The sequence below is a fragment of the Trichomonascus vanleenenianus genome (assembly GCF_965637985.1).
Source record: "Trichomonascus vanleenenianus strain CLIB 3782 genome assembly, contig: TRVA0_007S, whole genome shotgun sequence".
Classification (NCBI taxonomy): domain Eukaryota; kingdom Fungi; phylum Ascomycota; class Dipodascomycetes; order Dipodascales; family Trichomonascaceae; genus Blastobotrys; species Blastobotrys vanleenenianus.
This window is the reverse complement of record NW_027481880.1, coordinates 295,171-307,159: the sequence shown is the minus strand read 5'-3', so window position 1 is coordinate 307,159 and position 11,989 is coordinate 295,171. Positions and strand designations below refer to the sequence as shown.

The window sequence follows — 11,989 nt, the reverse complement described above, 5'->3', positions numbered from 1 at the left end:
GTGTTCTGAGAGTTGTTCCCAAGTCAAATGGTTACTATCCGGCTTTCAGCTACCAGCTACTATCTGCTTGTATGTAACGGGGCTAACCACTTTCCGCAGCAGCATAGCCCAGTTTTTGCATACACCAATTACACCTGTCGACCCCCTGCGCAGTGCCAAGGCACTCTCCTGCTGTCTGTTAGGGAGATACACACGTTACGCCAACGTGCTTGGTCCCTGCGTCGCACTTGGTCGTTACAGCCGTGCGCCGTGCGGCGGTCCGTGCTCACCATGTCTCACTTTCGCACCACAGACACAGCATTTCAGCTGAGACATGTCACCAGCATACAGAATAGCGGATCTATGGAAGCTCGAGCTAGACAAAATACTCTTCAGCATTACTTATGGGGGGACCAGTCCCCCCAAACCCCCCTGGGGCTCCGCTCCGCGGAGAATCGTTGCGAACTGGGCAATTTCCTCCGCGAAGCGGAGCCACGGGGGTTTGGGGGCTGGCCCCAGGTCAATTGAAGCTGTAGTTCATGGGCGAGACCAGTCTCCAGGGGGGGCTCCGTTCAGCCGAGAGTTTGTCGTAGAAGCAAAATTCTGCGCGATGTGTCTAAGCGTGAGTCGTGAACGGTGTCGAGTGGCTCACTTGGTTAAAGCGTGTCAAGCTTGGAATCAGCTGTCAACTAAGTTAGACCTGGATGGAACTGGGGGGAATTGTAATATGCGGAAGGCAAATCTAAATCTGAGTATTTCAAGGAACCAACCGAGCAATTTTCCCAGGATAAGAGCACATAAAATGCAGAATAGCACACCAGGACGGGGGGGAAGGGGGAGGGAGGCAGGGACTCTACTTGAGAACGGTGTCTCATTAAATCTATGCGGCAAATAGGACACGAAGATGCAAACAAACAGGCCAATCGCATCACCTTCGAGTACTATGCCCCTCCGTGTTGCCGGTGATAACAGTTCTCCATTGGGGCACTGGATGTTTGAACAATCTACATTTACCACATTCATGCGCAAACCATCTGTTATTGATACATGGGAGATCCATTTTATGCCTGGCATTTAGGTGAATATACACCGGTTAGTGTTTGGAATTCCAAAATTAGAGTTTAAACGAACGAATGGAACTTGTTGTAGAAAATGTTAGGACACCGGTGAGTGTTTGGAATTCCATAATTAGTGCTTAAACGAACGAATGGAACTTGTTGTAGAAAAATGATAAGACAGTCAATTATCGGACATGGATACAGCAAAGACTCTGAAGCTCCTAGGTCGTAGATGACATTTATTCAAAGGAATTGAGGACATGCAAACCAATGGTAGTATTCGTAAAACAGTGACCAATTATTTTTCAAGTCTTGTTACAGTCCTAAAGAATAGCACACAACCATTCTACTCAATTTAACACGTATCTATTGAATTACCATACCTACTACCTGCTACAGTAATATGGCACTTTTATTCGGAATAATGACTCGGCAAGGTCCCATCATGGAATTGTGGAGAATCCCACCCTTCAAAAGCTGTCTGGCCCTCTATTCTATGTTGAATAGCCACTTGGACTACTATTTCACCAAAACCCCAACATATATCTTGGTCCAAAATAGAATCTTCTACCTCGGTTCGCAACATCGCCGATCAAAATGTGGGAACGCTCACTTGTCCACCTTGAAGATGCAGAATTCAATCGTCGCTCCTAGATTCGATCTTCAAAAGCTTCACCTGCGGGGGAGGGGCTAACGCGTTGATCAATTACCGTTTCCCCTAACTTTTGCACTCTTTGATCCGGGAAACCATGCCCGTATCAGATAAGAATGACAGCCAATTATGTGATTAAAATAAAGAGTCGCACTAACGTTATAGCATAACGACAATAAATGATCTAGACTGGTCCTAGTCGCCCCATCTCAAAAATCAGTCGAATGGCCGGTCAAAAAAACTCCAATTTTGAGAGCGCCCGTCCAACATACAACGTGTCCACTACCCCCCGGCCAAACATTTTGCCATTTCGCACTTCATTACACCGTCGCCAAGCGGGCTTGGTAGCACAGAATAGGATATGCCGTTCAATGTCTGACACAAGCATATATACTTGTATCTGTAACCCCGGCAGTTATATGTACGATCCACTTTATAAATTCGTGCTTATACAACCATAAAATGTGGAGTATCAAGCCCCTAGATCTCCGGTAATGCTGAAACCTATTCACAAAGGAGGAGAAAAATAACTTCAAGTGAACGTCGGTCTCCGCATTGAGCAGACGATAATTATCGTGAAATACCAACGAGACAATGATCATTGAAAGACATACACGTACCGCGTCTTCCTTGCGAAGTGCAAAAAAGTCGGAAGGCACTGTAGATCAATTATATGGTGTTACATCTACTACGTCTAACAAGACAATGCTAGATACTACGTACTGTACAGTAATAGAATGCCAGCTGGTGCAGATGCGCTGACGGCCTTTAGAGTAGGCGTCGTCTCTGTCAAATTAAGCCCATCCTCCCCCTCCCCCCCACAGGTCTTCACATCCCGGCCAGTAGCCGACGCAAAAACATAAGGCTCAGTCCATATCGATTACTACTATAGATCAAGCATTCATAGCTATATGCATCACAGAGGATCCTTGGTTCAAAATGCAGGTCATAGCTAACATTTCACCCAAAGCTACATTTTATTTGGTGCGCCTGAGGGGTTCGGACAGATAAGCCGTGCCGTCCACCCTACTGTATATTGTCGATCCCCGAGCAGCACGGAGATCCAGCCCCCAGGTATAAACGGTGGGCAGGAGCACCACCACGGATCGATGTGGGGTACGGTAACTCAGGAAATAACGGCGACTTGCTAACAAGTCGTCGCCATTGGCGCAGTGCTAAGGTGGATAAGCGGAGGGGGAGCTGGCTGCGGCGAAAGAAAAAAATAAGGACGAAAGGAATCCAAATTCCCAGGTCAAATTTGTTCTATTATAGATTTACAGATATAACTATAAAAACGCAATAATAATAGATCACCTATTAATCTCTGAGGTCAAAAGGTATATATACGTATTTCCTCTGTGATATCGAAGATGAAATGTTGAGCTTGTAAGCCGAGGATCTCTCCACTTTTAACTTCCGAAGCGGAATTTAGAAACTTGGACCCCAAATTTGAACCATTTGACGCATGCATCCCGTGGATCAACCTTCTTTGCATCATCAGTTGTCTCGAACGCCTCCAAACGTTTACGACAGCAATGGTTAAATCGTGGAGAAGGAGGGGGGGGAGACAATGGGTATGTCTAAATGGCGGAGAAGGAGGGGGCAATGGGTATATAAACCAGCTGAGAGGTCGACCCCAGATTTTCAAAATCAAACAGGATTACAATGTCCAAGGTAGAGATCAAACATGAAATTTTGCACGTAGAGTCCGATGGTGGTGTACAAGCGCCTCGAGATCCGCTCGAACAGCTCATCCTCGAATCTCAATGGGCTCCTCAATGGGTTCAGAGTTTTCATCGCCTGCGAGACAACCTCTACCTCGACTGCTTTTTTGCTGAGGCCGCCGGGTCCTTCATTTTCCTCTACTTTTTGCTCATGTCCATTGGAGGCTTCGTAGTAACGGACGGTGCGGAAGGATCCTTTGGATGGGCCATGTACGCGCTCGGTTTCGCCGTCGTTCTTGCTGTCTACATAATTGTTCCGATTTCTGGCGCCCATATTTCTCCACCAATGACCCTTAATGCGATAATCTACCGGAAGTTCCCTATTAAGAAAGCTGGAATTTATATTGCCGGCCAGGCGGTTGGTGCACTACTTGCCACCATCTTAACCTTTGCAAATGTTGAAGCTCAGTTTAATGCCAATGGTGCCATCCCACGTCCTGCCGGCGCCCCAGACATCTATGTTCCTGTATTCAACCCCAAGGCACCAATTGGCACTGCCATCATGAATGAGTTAATTGGTGATACCATCTTTGTTTTCATCACCACAGCTATTACTGACCTTCGAAACCCCCACGTTATTCCGCAGTTTGCACCGGTGCTTATCGGCATCAACCTCTTCATTTGCGCCAATGCCTTTGGGTGGTGCTACTGGGTCCTGAATCCACTTCGTGATGTTATTCCCAGAGCATACATCAGCCAAAAATACGGTGGCCTATATGAGAATGGATACTGGTGTGTCACATTGTTCGTTCCTTTCCTGGGTCACCTTCTCGGTGTTTTCGTATATGAGGTGTTTTTCGCCAAGGTTTTCAAGCCGGATTCTGCTGAATCGTCTCAATCATCCCGAGTAGAAGAGATCGACTCTGTCTAAACGGTGATTGGCCATAGTGGATTTCCGATTTTTAGTTTTTTATATTTATTTAGGTATATTTTTTTGCTTTTTGTTATTCTTCAACAGGTAAACCTCTAGCTATTCCATGAATGGTATGGGGTATTGTAAGATACAGCTTGGTGTACTGTAGATGGGTTCTAGGTATTTCAGCCGTGTCGTGCGGCTGGCACAGTGTCTCACTGATATACCCCTGAAAGTTTGATAAAATACCACCGCCTGTTTCTCCATATAATTCTAGTGGGCGAAAGGACGACGGGACTTTAACTCTGTGCTTGGTAGTATTTGGACATTGGGTGCCTGGGCGTTTTTAATTCATAAAGATATCGGCCAGACGTGAAGCTTGGCTACAAATAATGCTTTTTCTGCAGTACAATACCCGCAACATTGCGTTTAAGCTTACTTGATGGTAGCCGGAGATAGTACCAGTATTCTCAACACCACAGTTAGGAAAATGCCCCTCTGCGCGCTCATCATAAATGAGGGCGTCGTCTTAGCTCTTACACAGCCTTTACTACTTGCATAAAAGTTGGGGGTAAGCTGATCCAATGTTACATGATTGCAGGGAGTACATTTGCCGTAGTATAGGGACATTGAAGCCATACGAAATGCCGTTTAATAAATGTTCTTCCCCATTGGGGAAAGCAGTCTTAAGGAGATACGGATTTCGGAGATAAGAAGGATCGCCCACGATTTACATGTCGGTCTCCACATATCCCGAGGCGTAACGGTCAAATCGCCGGTACTCCTTTAACTGACGTCGACACTAAAGACGTAATCTAAATTATGTACCTTTTATAATGTAAGTACCTATTTTAAGTTCGCGTACTATTGTCGCACACGTCCAACACTCTGCATGGTAGCTCAAGAGGGTTTCGGGATGTTATATAAAACAAAATCATTCCATATCTAAGTCCCATATCTGTACAGCATTAGCGTCGTGAGAATTGGTTACCCTCCGTGGGCCCGGGAATCAGTTCTCCTAGGAGGTTAAATACCGGACATCCTTCAACTTTAAGATTGACGATGTGCGCTAGCGGGTTAGTCCGGTCTCTTGGGCGACGGGCCTCGTTGAGAAATTGGGCGCTTTTCACGCGAAACTGGCGAAACCAACCGCCGATTGGCAAGTGTCCCGAACGAAATCAATCCGGCTAAGTACGTAGGAACTACTACCTGAAAAGTGCTTTGTCAACTGTAAAACACACAGCTTGATGGTGCACTTTGTTGACGCAACTTGGTTGAACCCTGTGCGGTCAGCGTCATCTTGCCAATGCTGGAGAACCGCCCGGCGGATTTGGGTCCGCAGCGACTGGTTCGCGGAGCCCGCCCAGTCTTGACCTGCCTTCTCATCCCACGGCGGAGACCGCCGCGGCATGTCGGGCCAAGGATCTATCGCGTCGAAAGAGTCCAGCCTCTTCACCACCCACTTTACCGACGGGTTGAGTGGCTGGCCGTAGGTTCTCTCCCAAGCTGGCGTAAGGACTTGTCATCTGCCATGCGATAAATGATTCTGGCAGCTTTAAGCCGCCGTAGTTGCGCCTGCTATGGTCGATAGGCATGATTCCACTCTCAATATGTTAAACCTGTTGTCCCGCGGGCAAAGTTGCAGGTATTCCCCAGATTTCAAAGTCATACTCTATAACCGAGTGCACGGTGATGTAAAGCTGTCGCATACTCGAGCCGGGGACTCCGAAGAAGTATCGGCCTGTTCTCCACATTTGGCCTATAGTCTGCTCCACCTTCATAGTCAGGCGTTCTATGTGCCGAACTTAAAGCTATCCGCCTAGCCAGATGCCCAATAATTTCACCTCTTCGAAGGCGTGGCGTTCACTGCCGTCTGGTAGACGGAGGGCCCTTCCGGTGCCTTACCTTTTATATATATCTCTTATTTTTCGGTAAAGAGTGCTATCACCATCAATAGCTTGATGTAATGAAGAGATATAAAATTTAAACTGGTAATTGAGCATGAGACGTTAAATTGCACGCAATAGAGCACCTGTAATTGATATGCAGTTCGTATTGTTACCCCACCATTTCTCCTGTTTCGAAAAGAAAAGTAAGTCTCCGGTAACTCATATATAAGCATTTACTTCAGTAGCCGCTGTACAGAATTGATAGAGAGAAATCGATACCAATGAAATTTGTTAACAGTATTGGATACATTGGCTTAACCGCCTGGGTAGGTCATGTTTTGGCCACGGAGTCTAATTCGACTTCAATTGAGTCCCCACTGCAGGACGATTTCTACAAAGCTCCGTCCGGATATGAGAATAAACAACCCGGCGAGATTTTGAAAAAGCGACAGGTATCCAATAATCTTCCAGGGTACCACAACGTCGACAAGGTGTACCAATTGATGTACCGGACCACCAATTCCCTTGGCAAAGCAACGTATGCCATTACATCGTTGATTGTGCCAAACGGCGCCTCGAACGACAAGTTGCTGTCATACCAAATTCCAGAAGACGCGCAGTACATTGTCTGTGCCCCGTCGTACACTATTCGGAACAAGGGTGGCTACAGGAGCTCAATTGACCTAGCTCTCAACAACAGCATCATTATCAACACTCCTGACTACGAAGGACCCAATTCGGCATACACTGCTGGTATCATTTCTGGTCATGCTACTCTGGATTCACTGAGAGCAGCCCTTAACTCTGACATCATTGATAAGGACGCAACGCTCGCTATGTGGGGTTACTCCGGCGGCTCAATTGCCACGGGATGGGCCAATCAACTCCAGCCGGATTATGCGCCGGAATTGAAAATCGCTGGTGCTGCTGTAGGAGGTTTCGTTGCAAACCTCACAGCTGTGGCACTATATGTCAACGATCAAGTAGACAGTGGATTGATTCCTGGAAGCATGCTTGGATTGGCGACTGAGTACCCAGAACTAAACTCATTCCTTATGGAAGAACTGTTTCCCCAAAACAAATCAACTTTTTTGAATGTTCGGAAGCAGTGCGTAGACAGCGCGATGGTCGAATTTGCGAGCCAGGACATTTATTCCTATTTCAAGGATAACGAGAGAATTTTGTACAGTCCGGCAGTCGAGCCTATTCTGAAGAACTTGACTATGGGCAACTCCGCTCCCGGAGCCCCAATGCTTGTGTACGAAGGCATGAAAGATGAAATAGTGCCTATTAAAGTTGCAGACACCGTGGTGAGTGACTATTGTGCGTTTGATAATGTTGATATATTGTACGTCAAGGATCCAGACACGACGCACACGGAGACAGAAGACGCGGGCGATAACCTTGCGTTTGCTTGGCTAATGGACCGCCTCGATGGGACAAAGGTTTCTAAGGGCTGCTCTACGGTTACGACCGTACTCAGCCCGTTGGAGACCACTTACCCAGGGGGATCATCTAACATGGGTAATGTGTCTGCTAGTACTTCAGCAGCCGCTTCAGCAACGACAAGCGCTTCACCGAGCGAGGTATCAAGTGGTGCAGCTCAATTCATTAATATTGGATCTGGAGCAGTGGCGGTAATCGCCGCTGCAGTGGCTCTGATCTAATCTCGCCTGTTGCCTGACGAAACCCCATATGAACCAGTCATTTACCAACAATTCGATTCACCTAGGTATGCTATGGAGTTACCGTTACATACTAAATTAAACATCATAGAACAAATTAAATATTATAGAACTAAATGTTTTGAACACAGGCAGTATGAATAGACTGTTCTACCAAAGATCAATGCCCCGTCATCGCTAGGATACGCAGAATTTACCGCTGTTCAGCTGGGCGGTCAGATCTTTTACTGTAACCACCAGGGTACGCCATTAGGGTATCTCATTTTATTCCACAAAAATCTGCGTTTACCTATAAGTATATTTATAGTGCATTTATGGCTTGCTAATTGGCCCACCACCCTCATTCATTCGTATCCTTTTTCTATCCTTTTCAAGGTCTCTAAAACCATGGAGCACTGAGGCAAATACAGACAGTTACCAGTAACTTCCGCATATCGATGATATCGGAACTGGAACGGAGTTCAGAACACTACTTAGAGAATCCAACTCAGCTCCCACATGCTCCTCAAGAATCACCTCTTTGGTATCTGAACTGTTCATAGGAAGCCGATATTCAAGGGGGGGTAGGAAGTCGGGGTTTCGAGTCGGGATTAAACACATCACCACCGCTACCGGTAAAAGACACACTATCCTCCATTACTTTATTTGACGACTTGATAGACGGGAATCCCAGTTTTTTGGAGGCAAAAATAACTAAAATCTGCTAGCTTGCATTCCATCAAGCTGACTATTCATATGGATCCGTTATCGGCCACGAGGACTCTGATTGGCAGAGCATTTGTGCCCCATGTATCGGTCCTAAATACCGACGATGCCGACGAACTGGCGGTCAAAATTTCTGGACGGGGTGTGCTGGACCTCCTGAGGCCACTGGGGGATAGAGTTGTTGGTAGAATAAATGCCAGAGACTCTCAGGGCGCCAGCTTGTCGTTTGATGACTTTGCTGTGCGGTTCCAGAAGTGGGCAACGGGACAACCGACACAGACCCACTCTGAGGCGTCCAGTACGACATCTCTGAATATCCACTCGCAGCTATTTGATCAAGATGACATCGAGAGTCGTCTGAAAAATTGCCTCCGCGACACACCGGATCAATTACATTCTGAGATTGTGCGTGGTGTGCTGAGTACGTTCCCCGAAGCGTCCTTTGAGACGTTTAGCCACCCTGTGGCGTGCTTGCTAGTTGTTTCTAGTTCGAATGAGGATCCAATTGATGCTCTGTCGGAACTTTACAAGCAGACAATGGAGCAGCCGAGTTACATGAGCCGTGAGTTTGTACGGTATTATGTTCTGCTGCACGACGAAGCGACCGGAGACCTGGAGCGATCAATTTCACTGTTTGAGAAGATGAAACGGCATTTTGGAGTGCATTGTAACATGGTTCGGGTCAACAAGGCCGCAGAAGACGCCGGGGCGGACAAGGTTGTCTGTACTTCCGAATGGGTGCCTGAATTGTCAGTGACTCTTTCAGAGCCAGACGAGCAGGCATTGCGCCAACTAGTGCGTGAGCTCACTGCTCAAAGCATAATTCCGTTTATGGAGAGATGCGTTGCGACATGGAACGACCAGGTTGCTTCCAACCGCCGAGGTATCACAAGCCGGTTCTTTTCCGTGTCGAAGCGGTACTTCAGCCAGTCTCCCTCGCTCTCGACATCGAGTCTCACCTCGCCAGGCTATTCGGGTCACTATACCCATTCGTCCCCGGAGGCGCAAATCCGCAAGCTTGCCGATTATGCGTTCATGATGCGGGACTACCGGTTCGCAGCGTCTACCTACGAATTGCTGCGCAAAGACTTCCACCACGATAAGGCGTGGGCCTACCTTGCTGCCGCACAGGAAATGACTGTTATTAGCACTCTATTGGGGTCTGGAGGATCCTCGCTGCTCAGAACGAAGGACTTTTCAGTATTAGACTCGACGCTCGATTCCGTGGCGTACACATACATTTCACGAAGCACTTTACCTACCTATGCATTACGGGCCCTACTATTGAGCAGCGACCTCCTGGCGCTCAAGTCTTCGGAGGCGACCCCTGCCGGGTTTGATTCGGCCGTGCGATGGATCACGAAGGCGCTAGATGAGCGTCTCGTTGGCCGTCTCGGGTATGCATTGCTCATGGAGCGAGCTTCCAGGTACGAGTCTCTGCGCCATTCGTCCAACTCACGACGGCCTGGAGCGCGTAAGAGCGCTTTCTGGCTGCTTCTCGCGGCACGGGAGTGGAACGACTCCAGCGAGCTCAATGAGTGTCGCTTGTGCCTCGACCAGGCCAACGAAATCGCCTACAAACCTTTGAAGTGGACGGAGTCGCCTACGCATCTCTTTGGCAGGCTCTACGAGGCCACCAACAGCCTCCCGGACCTGCGATAACCCACTAGCAACTTTGCGATAACCCATTCCGAACGGCCTTGAGGAATTAAAATAATAATCAATCCTGGGAAATCGAGCGCCGCTCACCCTGCGGCTCGCGGAAAGCCCCACCCCGCCGGGTAAGGTTACCCGGCCCCGCGCGGAGAAGAGCGGGAACTGCCCTGCCGGCGCACGCGAAACTCCCAACCACCGCCTCCTCCGGGGATCCCCTCTCAAAAGGCGCATTTCTGCGTCTCGGGGCGAAAAACGACAGGCTTGTTGGCAAAAGTTTGAGGATCAGGGAGGAAACCGTCTTTTCTCTTGGAACTCTGGGGGTTGATTTTAAGAAGGGGATTGTGTGTGAGTGTTGAACGAAGACTCGCGTGAATTGTTGATCGAGGACGAAAGGGGTGAATAGTAATCCATGATGCTCAAGAGAACGTGCTTCAAGTGCGGCAACATTGGCCATTTCGCGGACGTCTGCGTCTACTCGGAGCGACTGTGCTACAATTGCAAGCAGCCGGGCCATGAGTCGACGGCGTGCCCTCTGCCAAAGTCGTCCGAGGCGAAGCAGTGCTACCGATGCCACGGGATCGGCCATATCCAGTCTGAGTGCCCCGTCAACGCTCCTCAACAGCGGCCGTCAGCCTGCTACAACTGCGGCCAGGTCGGCCACCTGGCCCGGGACTGCACTGAGCAGCCTTCCGAGTCTCAGGCGGCTGACGCGGCTGATGCGGCTGTCTCTACCGACGCCGCCACCACCACCGCCACCGCCCAGCCACAGAGGTTCTCGCCGCGACGGCCATTCAAGCCGAAGCGACAGAACTCTGTACCGCGGGTGACTACGTGCTACAAGTGTGGAGGGCCAAACCACTTTGCCCGTGACTGTCAGGCTCATGCCGTCAAGTGCTATGCTTGCGGAAAGAACGGCCACATCTCTCGGGATTGTAACGTCGTTTCCACCGACGGCGAGGGGAATGCGAAGATTTGCTACAAGTGTGGCCAGCAGGGTCACATTTCCAAGGAGTGCCCGAAGGAGGATGCTGTGTCTGACGAGGAGGTGAAGGAGGAGGTCAATGGCAATGGATCGGCTTAAAAGTCTTGATTTTGAAATGGTTTAAACAGGAATAGATTATTATCCCATTACTTGTATATATATATATATATATTCCGTGCTCTATTGGTTTGTTAGTCGTCTGGCTGATGTCGAAATGTTGATTAGTTAATAGCCGGTAGTACCAGTAATTGACTAATTACAATCTCACTCTTCCAAGCACTCCAATTCCGATCTTGTCGTCTATGTCGTGTGTAACTTAATCCTTTGCACTTTTCATAACTAACAAGGGGTAGGCTGTGGACGATGTAATGAGATGGCTGAAATCCTGATGGAAGTCTTAAATTAATTATAATTTTCGGTTGAGCCGCACCCAGCCGCATCGTATACCTGTACTTAGAGTTCACTATATATATATATTGCCTTACAGCGACCAATTCAGAATACATAAAGAGTAGAGTATATTTGGTGTAGATCAAATATTTGAGATCATTGAGATCATTGAGAGATCTAACACCATTTTCCATGAGGCGGAACTACTGAGAATCTGACGGATCCTACCCGTGAACAACTACCGGTAGGCTATGACTTTATACCAAGGTGAAAATCGTCAATTATTTTAGATTATTGAGATTCTCCGCGAAGCGGAGCTACGGGGAGTTTGAGGGGCTGGCCCCTCAATAGTTCCACCGATAAATCGCCAAGCCGTAGTCTTATGGCTCAAATACTGGAATGGAATGGTTAGCAGA

The 11,989-nt window shown here is 48.2% G+C and overlaps 4 protein-coding genes across 4 annotated transcripts; all 4 read left to right on the top strand.

Moving 5' to 3' along the window:
* Nucleotides 1-3,354: 3,354 nt before the first annotated feature.
* On the top strand, nt 3,355-4,284 carry TRVA0_007S03048 (uncharacterized protein; the record flags this gene model as incomplete). The annotated part of the gene is made up of 1 exon (XM_076683301.1): nt 3,355-4,284. The coding sequence occupies one exon, from the start codon at nt 3,355-3,357 to the stop codon at nt 4,282-4,284; it is 930 nt and encodes a 309-aa protein (XP_076542545.1).
* Nucleotides 4,285-6,436: 2,152 nt separating this feature from the next.
* Nucleotides 6,437-7,822, top strand: TRVA0_007S03026 (uncharacterized protein; the record flags this gene model as incomplete). Its single annotated transcript, XM_076683300.1, has 1 exon — nt 6,437-7,822. One exon carries the CDS (start codon nt 6,437-6,439, stop codon nt 7,820-7,822), a length of 1,386 nt encoding a protein of 461 aa, XP_076542544.1.
* Nucleotides 7,823-8,575: 753 nt separating this feature from the next.
* On the top strand, nt 8,576-10,207 carry TRS85 (Trs85p; the record flags this gene model as incomplete). The annotated part of the gene is made up of 1 exon (XM_076683299.1): nt 8,576-10,207. The coding sequence occupies one exon, from the start codon at nt 8,576-8,578 to the stop codon at nt 10,205-10,207; it is 1,632 nt and encodes a 543-aa protein (XP_076542543.1).
* Nucleotides 10,208-10,610: 403 nt separating this feature from the next.
* On the top strand, nt 10,611-11,282 carry GIS2 (mRNA-binding translational activator GIS2; the record flags this gene model as incomplete). The annotated part of the gene is made up of 1 exon (XM_076683298.1): nt 10,611-11,282. One exon carries the CDS (start codon nt 10,611-10,613, stop codon nt 11,280-11,282), a length of 672 nt encoding a protein of 223 aa, XP_076542542.1.
* Between the last annotated feature and the right edge of the window lie 707 nt (nt 11,283-11,989).